This window comes from Hyaena hyaena, unplaced genomic scaffold, assembly GCF_003009895.1.
Source record: "Hyaena hyaena isolate Hyena2069 unplaced genomic scaffold, ASM300989v1 scaffold_30, whole genome shotgun sequence".
Taxonomy (NCBI): Eukaryota; Metazoa; Chordata; class Mammalia; order Carnivora; family Hyaenidae; genus Hyaena; species Hyaena hyaena.
Window position 1 is genome coordinate 3,647,511 of NW_024080662.1, and position 19,388 is coordinate 3,666,898.

Below are 19,388 nucleotides of genomic sequence, written 5' to 3' on the forward strand. Positions count from 1 at the left end.
AAAACCCCTAGGCAGTAGTGTAAACCTCCTAACAATGCACACCCAGAGTGAGTACTGGCCTGGGTTCATCAGATGCTGGGGGAATGTTGCACCTGCATGGTAAAGGCTGGTTTTCTCCAGCCTCTTGCATGCGTGGTCCTGGGGTTCCCTTGACCATCGTGCTGGGATTTCCCTTTGTTGTACTTTGTGTTTAAATGACCTGTTTCCTGAATCCCATATCTTTCGCTTTCTTGGTTCTGTTGGCATAGAACACATCTCTTTGAGAAAGGGGGACTTGGATTTGCTGTGTTTTGAGTATTACATGTCTGAAAACATCTTTCTTCTTTCTTTGAAATGACTCATAGTTTGGCTGGATAACTAAGTGGAGGTTGAAAAACATTCTCCCTAAGGATTTTGACACGATTTCCATATCTGGGAAATGGTAGCGTTAGCTATTTTGACTGATTCTCTCACTAAGAACAAGCAAAAGTGCTGGATTAGTACACACGTGCGCACACACATGTTCTTTAACAATTTTTTTTAAATGTTTTTATTTATTTTTGAGAGAGAGAGACAGAGTGCCAACAGGGGAGGGCAGAGAGAGAGAGGAAAACACAGAATCTGAGCTGTCAGCACAGAGCCGGACATGGAGCTCAAGTGCACAAACTGTGAGATCATGACCTGAGCTGAAGTCAGACGCTTAACTGACTGAGCCCTCCAGGCGCCCCTTCACACACATGTTCTTTAGAGTATTGAGTAACTGACAAAGTAGTAAGGGACTATTAGACTAAACTCTAAGGGAGACTAGGAATTCAGAGAGCTAAGCGTCTACTTTGTCCTCAGGACATCTTCCTGACATGACAGACATGAACCTCGAGTTTACCTACACCTTTAAGGTAGGAGTGAACCGGAAGTAACTTCCACTCCTAGGGGACATCAAGTTGCTGGATGCAGAGGAAAACAGGGAGGGAGAATGCATACCACCCTCTGAGAAATGGAAACTATGAGCCAGCTCCCGAATAGATTTATAGCTCAGATTTGGATCCCCTAGGATGATCCAGAAATTCTCGACTCACAAATATCTTTAAAAATGATCCCAGGGGCACCTGGTAGCTCAGTCAGTTAAGCGTCCAACCTTGGCTCAGGTCATGATCTCTCAGTTTGCAAGTTCGAGCCCTGCATCAGGCTCTGTGCCGATAGCTCGAAGTCTGGAGCCTGCTTCGGATTCTGCGTTTCCCTCTCTTTCTGCCCCTCCCCGACTTGCAGTCTCTCTCTCTCTCTCAAAAATGAATAAATGTAAAAAAAAATTTTTAAGTAATTATAATAATATTAAGCAACACGCAGTGGGAAAGCTACCAGAAGCAAAATCCAGCAGAAAAAAACAAGGTAGTATTTGTATAATAAAAGAATGCATAGAACTTCTGAAAAGGGAAAAAAACCCCACAGCAACTGAAACTAGCTATGCAATTGACCAGATTGACAGCATAGACGCAGTCAAAGGAGAATTAAGGAAGATATATGAAAAACTATCCAGAATTTAGTAGAAAAACAGAATATACAGCAAGTTCAAAACATTAAAAGCATTAATCCGTTGTCCTCAAAATCTAGAGCTCTTGTTGAGAAATCAGATATCACTTTGGATTTCTGATTCTTCGTATATGACACTTCCATCTTGAAAAAACTCTAATTTTGAATTTTGAACAATTTATTTGTAATTTCCTCATCCTGAGAGAATAATGTTCAGAGGGCTTAGAAAGTGCCCTAGACGCATAGGTGTCTGCCAGGAATGCTTTACGAAGAGTAAAGAAATCAGAAACCTATAGTTCTTCTCTCTTACATGTATATTTCTCTCTAAATTCACAGAGATTTAACAATGAGTGAAAAATACCTTTTGGGAAAAATGCATTCGGGGTTTTATCCAGTGTAACACGCTTCGACAACAAGTTTCTTAAAAAGTTGCTGAGTTTTTAAAAAACATGATTTTTAAAAATCTCCAGTATTCTGAAACTTCACACTGATATTTCCGTATGTAGGTCTCCTTTTCATCCTTTGGGTTTGGGCCCTTGGTGGACCCATTTCATCCGGAAGCTCAAGTTGTTCCGTTCTGGGAAATTTTCCTTCATTATTTTTGATGATTCCTACGCTGTTTTCTCTGGTTTCTCTTCAAATTTGCTTCCCTTTAATTCGTAAATTACAGACTCCTGGATTAGCATCTCATTTCCTTCTTATTTATTTTTTCCTATGTGCTTTTCTTTATCTTCTAGTTTCTGGCATATTTGCTCAGCTTAGCCTTCTAATCGTTCTGTCATTTTTGAGAATTTTTATGATGATGGTTCTTCAACTTTTTTTTTTTAATGTTTTATTTATTTCTAGGAGAGAGAGAGAGACAGCGTGAGCAGGGGAGGGTCAGAGACAGAGGGAGTCACAGACTGAAACAGGCTCCAGGCTCTGAGCTGGTAGTCAGCACAGAGCCTGACGCGGGGCTCGAACCCACGAACCGCGAGATCATGACCTAAGCGAAAGTCGGACGCTTAACCGACTAAGCCACCCAGGCACCCCGGTTCTTCAACTTTTTAAGACTCTTTGTATTCTGACCGCCCGTTTTTCAGACTTTGCATTCTTGTTTCAGGAATGCTGCCCATTCATTTCTTTAAAGACATTCATTGTAGTTTTTTAAAAGTGTTATTCTCTCTCCTGTGTTGTCTCTGTATTTTCTGAGTACTATTACTTTGGTCTCCATTTTTTCCCCTGGTATTTCTTCAACCATCCAGTGGTTTCTGGCCATTTGTCCCTATTTAATAAGGAAATACTGGAGCTGTCACAGGTCTGCCTCAGGTAGCACATCTTGGCGTGTAGGGGCCTCCCCTGTGGGGCAGGTGGTTTGTGTCATTTCACTGTGGGGCATCCGAATATTGGAATCGACAGGTATTTTTCTTGGGTTGGCCAGCTTTTCCAGGAAAAGAATCACCCTGTATGCTTCTCCGGAGGCTGAGGAGGGGAAGGGGTTATGATTTAATCTTCCAGAATAGAAATTTTCAATCTGCTTTCTGATTTCAGTGTTGGGCCTCTGCCCTCTGCTGTGCTTGTCTATCTGTCCATAGTGTTGTTCAGGTTCAAGCTCTTGTGAACAAACCTTTGGTCTTCTGTAGGGTGGGGGGAGGGGGAGCGAGCTCCCAGGTGCCTGGGGTGGGAGGGCACCTGGGACTTCTAACTGGTGAGTCTTCCTGGAGTTCTGCCCTGCACATCCATTTTCTTCTGAGCTTCCTGTACTTCTAGCTTATGGTGCGGCTATTCTCTGCTCTGCTGGGGAAACCACTGTTCATTGATTTGCTCTCCACCTTCCAAACATTGTCATATTATCTTCCCTCCCTCCTGCCCTTCTCTTGCTCATGGTTTACGGTTTACAAAAAAAACTCTCTAATGTAAAAAAAAATCTCACTAATGTTATTTCATTGGGATCTTAGAAGCAGGGAAGGTTCTAAGCTTGAACATCTGTGTTCAAGCTACCGTTTTAAATCATACGTTCCAGGAATATTTGTCTTTGTCTGTCCCGTGTATATTATAAATGTTTGTGAAAACCCTAATAGTTTCTCTTCTCTGGCAATGTGTTTATTTTCTGGAACATTTTAGGTGCCTGGCTGAGAGGGCTGGAGACGTCGCCTTTGTGAAAGACTCCACCGTCTTGCAGAACACGAACGGTGAGTGAATACGTCCCAGTATTCAGATGTGCAGTTGGGAAGCTCTTCTTACCTTTTCCAGGCTTTGGATCTAGTTAATTCCAAAATTCTTTACCTCATTACACACCATGGTATATCTGTGAGTGTCACGTTGATTTTGAAACCAAGTTCCCTCTCTGTCTCTGTCTCTGTCTCTGTCTCTGTCTCTCTCTCTCTCTCTCACACACACACACACACACACACACACACACACACCAGCCATGCTCAGTAGCAAATGTCTCTCTGGCTTTGTCTAGTCAACCATGAACCACACCATCTGCCTGTTCCTGCCTATGGACCACTGAATGTGGATGATACTAAAAACAATTTGATACATACAAATACAATTTTCCTTTTTTTAAATGTTTATTTACTTTTGAGAGAGAGAGAGAGCACGAGTGGGGGAAGGGCAGAGAGAGAGGGAGACACAGAATCCGAAGCAGACTCCAGGCTCCGAGCTGTCAACAGCGAGCCCAATGCGGGGCTCGAACTCACAAACTGTGAGATCATGACCTGAGCCAAAGTCAGACACTTAACCAACTGAGCCACCCAGGTGCCCCAATTTTCCCCTTTTAAAAAAGAAAGTAAGGGGCTTCATTTGGACCCATGTGAGCTCTCAGTCTGGAAAACTCCTTGGGAGTCACTGGGGACAAAGTCACAGGCAGATACAGATAATGGAAGATGAATGATAATAATTGCCAACTTTAGCACCCCTACATCTGACTGCCTTCCAAACTGCCGCCTTCTACTGCAGTCCCCCTCAGCCCCCACATCCCCCAACAGGCAACTAGCCACTTCACCCCCCGAGAAAGAGCCATCTGGACTTCCTGCCAGCCTCTGTCCTTCAAATATCGGCACTCACAGCTGCTGCCCCCTCCGTCTGTCCTTCCCCATAGCTCTTGGGAGAGGAACTGAGGACAGACGCGTGAATTCGGAATGATCTCAGTATCAAACAGACAAGGCCAAGAGAATGAAGTGTTTTTTAATTTTTTTAGATTTGAGAGAGAGAGAGAGACAGAGACAGAGAGAGAGCACGCAAGCTGGAGGGAGGGGCAGAGAGAGAAAGGGAGAGAGAGACTCATGAACAGCCTACATACTCAGCACAGAGACTGACACAGGGGCTCCACCCCACGACCCTGGGATCATGACCTGAGCCAAAATCAAGAGTCACTTGCTCAGCTGACGGAGCCACCCAGGCACCCCTTTTTCTGCGGAGAGAGAGCTGAAGGAGAGAAGCAGGGGCCCAAGCAATGAACCTGTATTTGCACACACTCAGATGTGCATACAACTACATTTGAATTTATGAGCCATCACTGTTAGTGATGTCCAAGGATCACATTGATGTCAGGTGTTTTATTGAAGGATAATTACCCTGCAGTGTGATGGCAGGTTCAGATATACTGTATAGGGATTCGACACTTCTGTACATTCCTCAGTGCTCCTCAGGATAAGGGGACTCTTGATCCCTGAGAGTGATGTCAGATTTAATTGCATGTCAATTACTTTGGGATTTCACAACTGTGTTTTACTGGAATTTACTGAGCATATTCGATAAATGTATAGAGGTTCCTCGCCTTATCCTAGTTATAGCAAGGTCATCTGAACACGAAAGGAAGCAGAAAGCAATTTCTTCTTAACCATGAAACAGATAATCCTTTTTCTGGAGCTCACCAGAAAATATGGCATGGATGGAAGGGGTTCTTTTTAATTCACACTATGAAAGCCATGCATTCAGTGTGTGATTCAGTGGTCTCCAGCACATTCACAGAGCTGCACGGCCACCCACACGGTCCGATTCTAGAAACTCACACAAGCCCATCACGTGACCCTGTGCCCTTCCCCCGTCTTCCAGAGTTGGCAGCTGTGAGTCTACTTTTGGTCTCTGTAGATTGGCTTGATCTGGGCGTTTCACACAAATGGAATCATGTGGCCCTCTGCAACTGGCTTCTTTCACTTGGCATCATGTTTTCAAGGTCCATCCACGTTGTAGAACATGTCAATGATTCCCTCCCTTTGACTGTTGAATCCTGTTCCCTTGAACGGAAGCAGCGCTAACGTGTGATATATTGGAAATTTGTGCAGGCAAAGCTTCCTTCCCTCTCCCTCGCGTCACTGACACCCTCCTGTGTGCGTCTCAAGAGGCCGGTGGACACGTCCAGCCCACCCAGAGAGGACCTTTGACTAAGCTGGACAGCCGTGGCTCATGCCGCCTCTTTTTCTCTCCCCAGGAGAGAACCCTGATGCATGGGCGAAGGATCTGAAGCCGGAGGACTTTGAGCTGCTGTGCCTCGATGGCACCCGGCAGCCTGTGACGGAGGCTCAGAGGTGCCACCTGGCCAGGGCTCCGAACCATGGCGTGGTGTCTCGGGGAGATAAGGCAGAACACCTGGAGCAGGTGCTGCTCCACCAGCAGGTGCGAATCCCAGAGCCTCCTGCCCTTTCTTAACTGCCCGGGCTCTCGCTGGGCGGGGCGCTCGCAGGGGAAGCTGCCCACCAAAGCCCTTCTGTCTCGTCCCTTCACCTGACGTGGGTGGGGCCAGTGTTGGCTCGTGCTGAGGAGCTACCCGGAGTCTCTGTGAGACCAGCAGAGGCATCCACATTTGTAATCTCTAAGAAGACACACCCAGAACGCCTGTAGATTTAAGGGTATCTGTAGCAAGTGGTTCGGAGGAAACTGCAATTTCCTTAAAGTCTGGGATTCTCTTTTATTTTTTTAAAAATATTTTTTAATGTTTATTTGGGGGAGGGAGAGAGGGAGAGGGAGAGAGGGAGAGAGAGAGGGAGAGGGAGAGAGAGGGAGAGGGAGAGAGAGAGGGAGAGGGAGAGGGAGAGAGGGAGAGGGAGAGAGAGAGAGGGAGAGGGAGAGAGGGAGCAAGTGGGGAGGGACAAGGAGAGAGGGAGACACAGAATCTGAAGCCGGCTCCAGGCTCTGAGCTGTTAGCGCAGAGCCCAATGTGGGGCTCAAACTCACAAACCATGAGTTCACGACCTGAGCCGAAGTCAAGACGCTTCACCGACTGAGCCACCCAGGTGCCCCTGGGATTCTCTTTTCGAGCTTCTAGTTTTGTATTAAAACGCCACGCATCTAGGTGTGTTTAAAGACAGTGCCCCCAGCATAGTAGTAATAGGTGCGTCACCTTACTGTGGCGTCTCACCAGAGCTGGTAAGAGGGGTTCTGCCCTCATGCCTGGGCTTGGAGGGGGATCTGCGGCCACGGGAGGCTAAGCGACCCGCCCAAGACAATGACCTGCTCGGAGGCAGAGACTTCCAATGCAGACGGCTCCTCCGGGAGAGCTGGCCGGTTGGAATGCTGTGGGTGATCTCCGGTGTCCTCAGCTGTCACCTGGCCACCCAGAAGTTCTAAGGGAAAAGGCCACAGATTAACAAGGGGAAGGGGGCAGGAGGTGGATCAGAGGTAGGGAGGGGGTCCCAGGCACTGCCTGGCAGGTCGGCCACCCGGGGCCCGGGCTGCGGGATGACCTGCTGGCAGGGGGAGGCTCAGTCGAGGCAGCAGAAGGACTCCAGAACTCAGCTCCTTCTGTTCCGCGGGTGAGCCAGGGCTGAGCCGGGATGGAAGGCATGTCCTTGGCCTCTCCCTAATCCACACGTTTTCCTGTTTCCCTCAGTGACTCGCTTACTGTCTGCCCTTTTGATACAGGCTCAGTTTGGGGAAAATGGAGATAAATGCCCGAGAGAGTTCTGCCTGTTCCGGTCCAAAGCCAAAAACCTCCTGTTCAATGACAACACCGAGTGCCTGGCCAGACTCCAAGGCAAAAGGTCGTATGAAGAATATTTGGGATCGGCATACGTCACGGCCGTTGGTAACCTGAGACAGTGCTCGAGCTCCCGTAAGTAGGATGCCCGGGAGACACCACCACGCGTGAAGGGCAAGGTTGGGGGGCCGAAGGGCATTCCAGGAGCGAAGATGGGAATAAAAATGTTAAGGCAATGAGATATCTCCCTGCCTTGGGAAGTTATAGTCTCACTGATGCAGTGGAAGACTCAGGAAAAATAAAGCAGTAGATTATATAGTAAATTTTTATAATCCTGATAGTGCCTGTCGTGCGGTTTTTAGAAACTGAGAATTCATTGTATTCGGTAGAATGAAATGTGTGTGTATCTATATGTAGGTATAGGTACCTATACCCCCCCACATATATGTATGTGTATATATACATATGTATTAAAAAATGACAAATTCTGGTCCCTAGACAATTATCATAAATACCAACTGTCGAGAATACAAATTCTCAGTAAGTATCTTAGCCAGGAAAATATATTGACAAATAAGTCGCTCCTTGTGAAACATTTATGAGACATGGCAGTGTTGTAAGGCTCCAGGCAGCGATTCTAAAATGTCAACGTGCATTGTCTCCCCTATTCAGGGGATGGGGGGGTATCACCTAGAGTCTTATTTCCCAGACCTCATGCAGACAGTCTGGAGGCATCGGGATGGTGGGTGGTCCAGGGATGGTCCCCAGAATCTCTGTATCAGCTGTTCCCAAGCAGGCACAGTTCTCCCCGCGCCCCGGGGACATCTGGCCGTGCTTGGAGGTATTCGTGATTCTTACAACTTAGGCGACGCTGCTGGTGTCTGTGGGCAGAAGCCAGGGATGCTACTAAACAAGTTACAGAACAGCCCTCTCAACAAAGAATTCCCCGGCCCCAAATGTCGATAGTGTCCCTGTTCTTTACCACCCGGGATCTCAGGGGACGGTGACCCGGTGGTCCTTGGGCGGGCTACAGTTTGAGAAAGAGGCCGTCGGGCCGTGCCTGGGAGCAGCGGGCTCAGGACTGCACTGACCGCGTGCCCCATGAGGCCAGGGCCCGTGCGTCCCTGCCAAGCCCCCAGCACGTAGCACAGTGACTCGCAGAAAGCAGGCCCCCTCGAGAGTTTGTGGGTGACTGAGTGAACCGGGGAGCAGATCTGCATGGAGATGAGGGCGTGGACTGCCCCCTTTCAGACATGAGAGGGCCATCGTGTCTTGTGAACTTGAGTGTGACAGTTGATTCCGTTAGAGACAAATGGGGTGGGGGCTGTGTCCGTCAGGCCAGGGCAGGACGTCCCCCAGGTCAGCGAGGGCCGGAGCGGCTGGGCCGGCGTGAGGAGGAAGGCAAAGGGGGACATGTGAGCCAAGCTCTGGCCGCAGGCAGGGGAGGGTCTGTGTCTTAGTGCCCTCCTTGCTGGAACTATTGAATAAAAAAGGAAATGAGTTTCTGAATCTTCTGCTTTGGTGTGTCCCACAGCGCTTCTGGAAGCCTGCGCCTTCCTGAGGAGGTAAAGCCACCTGAAGACTCCGGGGCCTCCCTCCCTGCTCTGCCCCAGGCCCGCCCTGCTCTGGGCCCTGCCCGGGGCACTGGGCTGTTCCCCCTCCGGCCAGTCACCTGCTTTCGCAGCCCCCTGCTGTCATTCTAGCAATAAAGGAAATGAGAAAGCGGGTTGGTTTTCATTCCTTAGAAGGCATCCTTCATCTTTTCTAGAATTTTATACTGAAAACGTGTCTGATGGAATACGGGCCCAGCTGTGCTTTTCCTGTGTGTTTCCCAGGTCCAGTGCCTCCTCTTTCCTGCAGTTTTGGGTTCGGGGCCTGCTGGTCTGGAACCAGAGGACAGGCCCAGGAGCTGGGTTCCTTGGGGGCATCCGGGCCTTCACGCGATTGTTGCCATGTGTGTGCAGGTGTGCATGTGTGCGTGTGCTGGTGTGTGTGTGTATGTGACGTGTCCGTGTGTGCATGCACGTGCACCTGTGTGTGCACGTGTGATTGTGTGTGCGCATGTGCCCTTGTGTGTGTATGTGTGCACACGTGTACGTGTGCATGCATGTGTGCGTGTGCGCTTGTGGATGCATGTGTTTCTAGGGCAGGGAGGGAATAGGGAGTAGGATTGGTGAGTATCCCAAAGGTTTTTGATTACTTGGTATTTTCAATAAATTGCATCAGGTACAGTGAATGTACAGATACAGGCGTCATAGGGAAAGGTGAAAACCTTTAAAACTTTTACTTAAATGCCTATTTTTGAGAGAGGGAGAGCACGAGCAGGGGAGGGCGGAGAGAAATGGGGACAGAAGGTCCCAAGAGGGCTCCAGGCTCTGAGCTGATGGCAGTGAGCCCGATGCAAGGCCCGAACCCACACTCCTCGAGATCATGACCTGAGCTGAAACTAAGAGTTGGACGCTCAAATAACTGAGCCACCCAGGTGCCCCTGTTTTGATTTTTAGATTCTACATGCGAGTGAGGTCTTTCTCAGTCTGACTTATTTCACTTAGCATGACACTCTCTAGGTCCACCCATATCTTCGACTTAACTTTGGTAGCACATCAGAAGTATATAAAGTGTCTTGATGTTTCTTGTGATTCCAACATTAGCTTTCAAGTGATTTTACTACAGTGTATGTTTCATATACAAGTGCTGTTTTGCCTTGTAATGTTAGGTTGAGCTTATTAAGAGACAACGGAGGGGCGCCTGGGTGGCTCAGTCGGTTAAGCCTCCAACTTCGGCTCAGGTCATTATTTCACGGTTCGTGGGTTCGAGCCCCGCGTCAGGCTCTGTGCTGACAGCTCAGAGCCTGGAGCCTATTTCAGATTCTGCATCTCCCTCTCTCTCTGACCCTCCCTTGCTCACTCTGTCTCTCTCTCTCTCAGAAATAAATTTAAAAAATTTAAAAAAAAAGGAAACATAATGGATTCGGCAGAGCAATTTAATTTTCAAAGCCATTCAGTGTTCTATAAAATAGATAAGGACCATCCTTCTTGTTCAGAAAAATTTCTGTCGTGGCCCTGAACTCAATCTGCTACTGCCGAGCCACCACACTGCTGTGTGGTAGGGTGAGTCACGATATGAAATTTTTATTTCTGAAAAAAATCCACAGAATTAAAGACAGTTAAGCCCATGGCAGCAAATGGGCTTCACTGTTGAAACTGCTGGTTTAATGCACATCGTAAATTCCAATATTTCCCACAAAGCACTGCTAGTGAATAACCATTGACTTTACAAGATTTACAAGATTTACAAATCTTGTAAATTTGGCCACATGAGACTTTTAACTCCCATCAATTATCACACGTATCAGCAGATCACACTTCAGACTGTACTGAATTAGTGTTCTGTCCACTTCCTTCAAAATATTCTTGCCTGGAGTTATTTTGTGCAGACGATTCACGTGGTAAGAAAACCTAGTGAATTCCAAAGAGCAAGTCACTTTTACCTTTTTATCTGTAGCTTCAGCTAGCCAGTTTCTTCAATTGCCTGCAAGAAAATGTGCCCGAACAATTACTTGTATATCAACTGGTTGCTTCTAATTTGGAATGTGGTCTAGTTTTAAGAATACATATTTATTTCGTGTGTTTCCTTGCCCACTGTTTGGCAGTTTGGGGGTGCTGGACAAATAACAGGTTCTAGAGTGAGTGGCACTCAGATTTGGGTCCCAGCCCTGCCACTGTCTAGCTGTGTGAGCCTAGACCAATTTCTGAGCCTTAGTTTCATCCTTAGTGAAATGAGATAAATTCCATCTATACCCACAGACAAGTGTTGAGGCACGAAGGGGCTCGTGTTTGCAAAAAACCTACGTAGCACAGCACCTGAGACAAATTCAGTGCTCCCCACTTTTCTTCTCATACCCTATTTTTAAAAATATTTTCACGTTTATATTTTATTTATTTTGAGAGAGAGAGAGAGCGCGCACATGGGCGGGGCAGTGAGAGAGGGAGAGAGAGAGAATCCCAAGCAGGCTTGGCACTATCAGCGCAGAGCCTGATGAGGGGCTCAAACCCATGAACCATGAGCTCATGACCTGAGCTGAAATCAAGAGTCTGACACTTAACTGACTGAGCCACCCAGGTGCCCCTTGTCTCATATCCTATTTTGCATACAGGTGTGTAAAAGTAAATACACAAAAACAATGCAGCAATACAAAACCCAGTGTTCATCCTGCCGTTGACGGAAGCCAGTTTACACTTTGGTGGAACGGTCATGTTCTTCCACGGACACATCTTACACGGGATCCTCGGTGGCCCGAAGTGGCCTGTCACGCCACAGACAGCAAAGATGGCAGAGGTGTCTTCGGAACGTGGTGTCGAGGACCACGTGGAGCAGAGGGCTGACGCAGCAGTGGGTGGCAGCGACAATCCTGGTGATCTGCACGCTTCCATCCAGGCGGTAGCTGCTGTTGCAGTCGTGTAGGGAGAAATGTTCTTTGAAGGTAGACAGGCAGAGTGCAATATTGTAGGGCCCCCACATCAGAAGGAAAACAACCACTACGGCAAACACAAGGTTGTGAGGGTGGTCCTCCCGTCCCCTACACCTCAGTGGTTTTCGCAGTCGAGCGTAGCAAAACGTCAAGACGCACAGTGGAATAAGGAAGCCCAGAATGGTCATCTTTAGGGACAGAAAATGCTTCCACTTCACTTCATCAGCTGGCAGGAAGTGAGGTCTGCTGAGGAAGCACTCGTATTTCTGGCTCTCCATCTGAGGTTCATAGAATGCCAGTTCAGGCAAAACGGCCAGTGTGGCCAGGACCCACACCAGGACACTCGAGACGATGTCCCAGCGCACCATCCTGGCGGGGAGGAAGGTTCTCATGTTGAAAAACACCAGGTATCTTTGCACGATCAGAAGGACGTTGAAAAAAGCCTCACTGTACAGGCCTGTGGAGGAAAATGCGATGAGAATTCTACACATGGGGTTGCCCAGAACCCCACCATGGGATGCGGCGTAGGCCCAGAAAGGCAGGGAGAGCAAGAAACATAGATTTGAAAACGCCACGTTTAGGAAATAGACTTTTTCCGTGTGCCTGAGTCCTTTGTGTTTTGCCAGGATAGGCACAGCCAAGGTGTTGCCCAGGAGACCAGCCAGAATCACGGAGCTGAAGAGCAGAGGGACCACCCGGCTCGAGAGAAGTTTGGCGTCGTACGGAGGGCATGTTTCCATGTCATCGCCATTCAGGTCCCCCTCTATGAGGACGTCGTAGTCCTCCTCCGGGGCTGATGTGTAATTAGTCATCTTCAGCCCGCGCTGGGGACAAGCGAAGGGTTATCTTTCCTTCATACAGCTGGGTGGTCCTGCAGGGGAAAAAACATCGGATTAGTGTCCATGAAGCCATACTTTCCCTCTCCTGGCATTTCGTTGTACCCGGAGGAAGTCTACATCTCAGAAGGCTGACACTAAACATTTCTGCCACACATCCCTGCTTGCGGAGTGTGGCTACTATAAGGCATCCCTTCCTTCAGCCCTGAGGTACTTCTAGGAGGGTACTAACACCACAGGGGAATAAAAGGAAACCTTCTGCATCTTGAGGGCACTTCATTCTCCTGGCGGAAACAAGACTTGCCTCGCTGAGGACACTGTCTAAGAAGCCACCAAGAGGGCTGAGAACTGTGGTTTGGTTTCATTGTAATCGGTCTCGGTCCTAATTTCTATGTGTTCAGAAGGTCTGCTCACCCTGTGAAAGAGCTTCCTGTGACGGGCTGGCTGGCGACTGAGTTCTCCTCTCGAAGGATAGAAACAAAGGTTTGCAAAAGTGAAACCATCCCCAACCATCAACAGGAACGTCACTGGTCAAACATAGAGATGACTTACCACTTGACAGAGTTCCGGGGGTGGGGAGGAGGGCACGGCTTCCTGGCCCACCATCTGAGCTGCTGTGGGAAAGGCCTGAGGGCAGCTGGGAGACCGGCTTTCTTCTGAGCAGACAGTCCGGACCTGTAGGGGCAACAGAAGCCACTTTTAGCCCTCGGTAGGTCTACGTCTACACCACGAGCCCCCGGTCTCGAGGAATAACCCAAATAAAGCAACTCAAAAGCTCTTGCAGACCCCTAGAGTGTTTCTCAAGCCTCTGAGCCAAACCAGGAAGTTGTTTTCTCCTCCCGGCTCCCCCCCCCCCTGCCCCGGACCCCGCCTTTGATTTCCCCGTGGCCTTTAGACAGGCGTCCGGCTGGCTGCCCCAGATAAGGGAACTGGCTTGTCACTGCTGTTCCCCAGCGATACTAGGTGGCGTGATAGGAGGGCTCTTCTGAGCAGGTAACAGCCAGCAGCGGAGGAGAAAGTGTCCTGTGGTAGCTCTGTGTCCAGACCCTGGGGCCTGGCACTCCCCTGCAGTGGCTCAAAACCACAGGGCATCTAGAACATTCCGGGAGAACCACAGTGAGTGGCATATGCTTGGATTTTCCTTGTCACTGTCGAGAGACATTGAGCTGTGGCTGAGGGGTGGGGTCCCGAGAGAGGACCTGGTTGGGACAAAGGAAGCCACGAAGGGCTGTTACTTGGGACAGGGAAGAGGGTTGCTGCCGAGATGCTCAGTACCAGTGAGCGTGGGGCTGCTGTGGGATTTGAGGAAAACCAACAGAGGGGAAAACCCGCAGTTAGGCAAGCCGCGAGGTGACGACCCTGCTCTGAGAAGACGCCAGGAAGTTCCATGGAAGCCGTGCCAAGTCTGGGCTACAGAGGCGGTGAGGGAACACGCCACCCCCTGACTGAGGCAGGGGTGGGATGAGGTCTGAGGCCAGAGAGAAAGGAAGCTGGGAAGAGTCCAGATTTTGGAGGGTGGGAGGGATTCGCCGGTGGGGGGCTGGATGAGGGTGGCTTGGAAGAAGGAGGAGTGTGAACCAGCTGGAAAGTCTGTACAAACTCCCTCTGAATCAATTCTCTGTACCTGTGACTGCCCTAACTTGGGGGCCAGACCTACACTGTGGCTTAGCATGCACAGAGTTGGTAAAATGACATCCTGTTAATGGATGTCAGAAACGTGTCTGACATAAGCATTTGACACGGAGCGTGGACCTGCGGAGATGGAAATAGAAATGAGCGCACTATTAAAAGAAAAGGAAAACAAACATCAAAGGGCTCAGACAAACATGTGGTCCAACATTACATTTCACTCAAAGATGATGTTTTTCTGCATGGAGGGGTTTGGTGTCAGTGGGAACCCTGGCTGTGAGCATTTCCCAGCAAGCCTTGCCCCCAACAGGCTTCTGTGAGTGAGCGGGAGGCACCCAACCCGGGAAGCCTTGCCAACTGGGCATAGCTCTGGGACCAGACGTGGACCGTGAGCCTGGAGCTCTACCTCCCACGCGTGCCCGGGCTACTTGGAGCCACACCAACCCTACGACCCCAGAACCTTGAGTGAGTAAGGGATGCTGGCTCATGGTGCCTTACTGTCTGAGTCTCACTGATCCATCCCGGGTGAGGCAACGAGTAGTCAAGTCAACTCCAAAGCATGAAAAGCCCCGTGGCTATACACACGCACACTATGTGGTTAAATAGAGGAAAATAGCCGCCAGCAGGACCTCAGGGGTGTCACAGAATTGCATGGAATTTGAATTTCCCCAGGAAAAACACTGGAAATTCAGGGTCACCCTAACTTCCTGATATTAGTACAGTCTTCACTTTCAGTATTATTTTATTTTGACTTGATTCCCAACATTCTGCTTATTCACACTCAGGCCAGGGAGTTTTTCCTTTTTTTTTTTTTTTTTTTTAAATTGAGATACAATTGCCATCTACCGCTGTGTAAGTTTAGGGTGCACAGTGTATTGATTTGAACGTTTATATTGCAGAAGGATCGCCATTGCAAGGTCAGCCAGCATCTCAGTTCCTGCCTCGCCACCACCACTTCTTCTAGTAGTGGGAACAATTCGGATCTATTCTGCTGGCAAATTTGATGAGTATTATACAGTTCTCTTGCTTCTAATCACTGCACTGTGTGTTAGACCTCCAAGGCCACGGATTCTAGAAACTTCTAAATTGGTAGGAAGGAAGGCTTTAGAGGTCTGAAGCGGAGGCAAGAGGAGAGTGTTATCACCATTCTAACTAGCTGGAGCCATGAGAGGGTGTCTTCACCATTTGTGAAGCCTCACCAGGTTCTGTGAGGTTTCCCCAATTTCAGCCTAAGAAAGTAGGAAACTGTAACTCTTGTTTCCCTGTACACACAGATCGCTCATTGATTCAATTCACCTTCTCCGCAAATATGTATAGAGTGCCTAGCATATGCCCGGCACCGCTCTGGGTAAGCCAGGTGAACATCAATGAACAAACTAGGCAAACGTCCTGAACTTCACGGCACTTACATGCTGCAGACGAAACAGAATAAGTAAGTAAGTTGTAAGGTCGTCAGAGAGACGTTCTGTAGAGAAAAGCAAAGCAGGAAAGAGGGTAGGAAGGGCCACGGGGGTTCAAGAGTTCCCATCTTACACAGGATGGCTCAGAGGAAGCTTGGCGACAGGTGTGCACAGGAGCGGCACATGATGGGGCCCGATGACGAATGCTCACGATCTCATTTTTCCCCCATTACTAAGGGACATTGGAAAGCATGTGATTCAGTGGGTTGCAGTCACACCATCTCCAACAAGCTCTGAATCTCATCCTTGGGATGGAAGGCACCTTCCAAGTGTGTTCCTCCCGGGAACTAAACGGAACTGAAAAATTGAAGCAGGTTTCTTTACTACAGGACTTCTCGGAACTCTTAGTCTGCTAATAAGCATGGTGATCCTCCCCGAGGAAGAGAGGGTTTGCGGTGTTTCCCAAAATGGTTTGACCGTGGAACCCCCTTTTATGTTCGCAAACAGGTACTTAGGGGCCACCGGCTCCGCAGAACACAATTTGAGAAGTGTTGCTTTTGACACACACACAGTACTGCGTCAAGGGGCGGCCATGGGGATGGGCCTCCGCCTCTCTGAAGGGAGCCTAGTGACCAAAACACACTCACCCTGAAACACACCCTCACCTTCCCTCCAAAGGCCATGCTTACCAGGGACTGCTCCGGCCAGTGACCTTCTTAGGGACACCGGTGCAGGCCCAGTCCTGGGAGGTGGGCTCCTCTGATGGTGACTTTGGCTGGTGCTTCCCCCCACCCCCAAGCCTTGCCCCCTCCTTCTCTTCTTTACTTGGAGGTCAGATCTGCTCTGTGACCCGTGGCTTTCCCGGCTTCTCCTGTCTCCCTTACGGTCTCTCAGAGACTTTTCCTGTAATACATTTCTTCTACGCCACATCATCCCATCTCAAAGGAGCCAAGCTAACGCGGCCTCGGAAGGGAGGCATCCGTCTCTAGACTCTTGAGCCCTTGGCTTGCTGGAGAGTGATCACGCTTTGCAGCACCGCGTCCCATCTATCTGTGGCCTGCTGGGATCGCGCTTTCTAGAACACATGGGACCAGGTGTGCTGTCACGGCCCCATCTGGGTCAAATCCTCAGGTCACGTACCTTCTCTGGTTCTCATTGCTATCTTCCTCGGGCTACCTTTGCCTTCAGCTCACTTCTCCATGCTCCCTTCCCCCCATGATCTTCCTCAGTCAGGAAAAGAGAGATATATGTTTTCACTCCTACGTGGAACTTGAGAAACTTAACAGAAGACCATGGGGAAGGGGAAGGGGAAAAACATAGTTACAAACAGAGAGGGAGGGAGGGAGGCAAACCACAAGAGACTTAAACACAGAGAACAAACTGAGGGTTGATGGGGACGGGGTGGGGAGGGGGGAATGGGTGACGGGCATTGAGGAGGGCGCTTGTTGGGATGAGCACTGGGACTCCCTCTGGAATCTGAATTCCACAACAGACTCTCTTGCTGACCTCCTTAACGAATCCCAGAATATTCCTAACATTTCTCATCCCTGGAGGATACTCCTTCCCTCTCACACCTACCTCCGACTTGGGGGTGAGGAGGTGATATTCCTGTTTCCCGTGTCACTTGCTCCCAGGTGTTGCTCCCAGGTATTGAGGAGATGCCTCCGGTCCCCAGCCCTCTAATTGTATCACCCTCTGCTCCAACAAATCCCTGCTTCCCCCCCTCCCCCTCATCTTTTAAAAAATAAAGCCATGAATAATGAGCTGCTGTCCACCCCAACTTCCTCCATGTCCCTGGCGACTTAACCGGCCATGGTGACCCCCATCCAGTACCGGGTCATAATGTCCATGAACTCACGAATTGGACTTCACTCAGGTCCGTTAATGCCGATTCACCGCTGGAGCCTTGCAGCACACTTTGCTCACTTTCTTGATTACAGCTTCCACTGCTCTGACCCCTCTCATTCCGTTCACTTTCTGCTCCCACCCGTGCTACTTCCTCAAGCCCCCCAGCCTCTCCCCCTGAGACCCTCGGGTGGTCACATCCCTCCTGTCTCACGGGGATCCTAGTCTATCACTTAGCCGCTCTCTCCGGTCAATACCCCGCTGTCCCTTGAAGCCCCGGCCTTAGATCAGCCCCCTCCATCTGCTTCTCCTTTTCATTCTTTCTCTGAGTATGTGTGTTTGAGGATCGCTGGTTAAAACCACTTAGCCACAAAGAGAAGACCTATCAGTAATTTGTGGGCTCCCATTTCAGCTAGCTTCTAAGACTTTTCTAGTCTCCCTTCTGAGTGTCCCAAATTGTTCCCTTCTCCTATTTTCCATCAGCTGTTCCAAGCACCCAAAACTTCTTCTGGTGCCTTCGAACCCCCACTGCTGTCGCCCACACTTGTGCTCAAGAGACGGCCCCGTCTTCTGCTTTCCTCCACTCCCTGGGCCCCGGCTTCCAATGTCATGATGGCATCTCCATTCTTTCCTCCGCCATGGATGGGGCCGTTCCTCTGATATTAAAGGTTCATTTCTCCTCTGGTGCTCTGGCCTCCAGCAGCTGTTTCTCCCTTTTGTGTCAGTTCCAGTGTCTACTGGATTCTTCATGATATTGAAATGCTCTGGTGTCTCCCTTAAATAAAGATGATAAACCCATCCTTTCCGATGTTTACAGCAGCGCTTTCAACAATAGCCAAGTTATGGAAAGAGCCTAATGTCAATCAACTGATGAATGGATAAAGATGTGGTTTATCTACACAATGGAATACGACTTGGCAGTGAGAAAGAATGAAATCCTGCCGTTTGCAGCAGTGTGGCCAGAACTGCAGGGTGTTACGCTAAGTGAAATAAGTCAGGCAGGAAAAGAGAGATATGTTTTCACTCCTATGTGGAACTTGAGAAACTTAACAGAAGACCATGGGGGAAGGGAAGGGGAAAAACATAGTTACAAACAGAGAGGGAGGGAGGGAGGCAAACCGTAAGAGACTTTTAAACACAGAGAACAAACTGAACAAACCGTAAGAGACTTTTAAACACAGAGAACAAACTGAGGGTTGATAGGGACTGGGGTGGGGGGTGGGGAATGGGTGACAGGCATTGAGGAGGGCGCTTGTTGGGATGAGCACTGGAATCTACCCCCAAAACCAAGAGCACACTGCACACACTGTATGCTAGCCAACTGGACAATAAGTTATATTTTAAAAATGTAAAAATTTTAAAAAAGATACATGAAAAAAACCGGAAAAAAAATATAAACCCATCCTTAGCCCCACACGTTGCTCTAACAACACACCCTCCCTCTTCTTGGGCAGCCTTCATTCGTTGTCCAAACCCAGTCTTCCCACATTATCTTAGTTCACTCCCTACTCAGTCCCTTCCAGCCTGGCATCTGTCTCCACCGCTCCTCTGAGATCGGCCTCCCCGTGGTCACCAACACCATCCCGTGGGGGAAGGTCATGAACTGCTCTGTGAAGGGGGGCAGCTGACTCACGGCGCGCCCGTGAGCAGGAAGTGTCCTCCATCCCCCTACTCGCGATAAGGTGGACAGGGTACAGGCACCATTACATCCAGGGCCCCCCATGCTGAAGCCGCGCTTGGTGTTTCTGAGGACCTCACGCAATCTAAAAACACATTCGTACAGGCCTTTCCAGTAAAGA

General features: G+C 49.2%; 2 protein-coding genes across 5 annotated transcripts in view; one reads left to right on the forward strand and one right to left on the reverse strand.

Annotated features, from left to right (window-relative positions):
• LTF (lactotransferrin) overlaps positions 1–9,127 on the forward strand; it is a 31,850-nt gene extending 22,723 nt beyond the window's left edge. The window contains exons 14-17 of the mRNA XM_039228234.1: positions 3,610–3,677; positions 5,924–6,108; positions 7,354–7,543; positions 8,943–9,127. Coding sequence (XP_039084165.1) covers positions 3,610–3,677; positions 5,924–6,108; positions 7,354–7,543; positions 8,943–8,977 — 478 coding nt within the window. The 3' untranslated portion in view covers positions 8,978–9,127. The remainder of the gene's footprint in view (positions 1–3,609; positions 3,678–5,923; positions 6,109–7,353; positions 7,544–8,942) is intronic.
• Positions 9,128–11,489: 2,362 nt separating this feature from the next.
• On the reverse strand, positions 11,490–15,900 carry CCRL2 (C-C motif chemokine receptor like 2). Of its 4 annotated transcripts, none has more exons than XM_039228031.1 (3): positions 15,878–15,900; positions 13,268–13,390; positions 11,490–12,703 (listed from the first exon to the last, which is right to left on the reverse strand). In XM_039228031.1, the coding sequence occupies exons 2-3, from the start codon at positions 13,319–13,321 to the stop codon at positions 11,684–11,686; spliced, it is 1,074 nt and encodes a 357-aa protein (XP_039083962.1). In that variant the 5' UTR covers positions 13,322–13,390; positions 15,878–15,900; the 3' UTR covers positions 11,490–11,683. The 4 variants fall into 4 exon arrangements, with proteins under 4 accessions (XP_039083962.1, XP_039083961.1, XP_039083964.1 ...); XM_039228030.1 differs by lacking the exon at positions 15,878–15,900 and adding an exon at positions 13,502–13,522; XM_039228033.1 differs by lacking the exon at positions 15,878–15,900 and having other exon boundaries at positions 11,490–12,750; positions 13,268–13,522.
• Between the last annotated feature and the right edge of the window lie 3,488 nt (positions 15,901–19,388).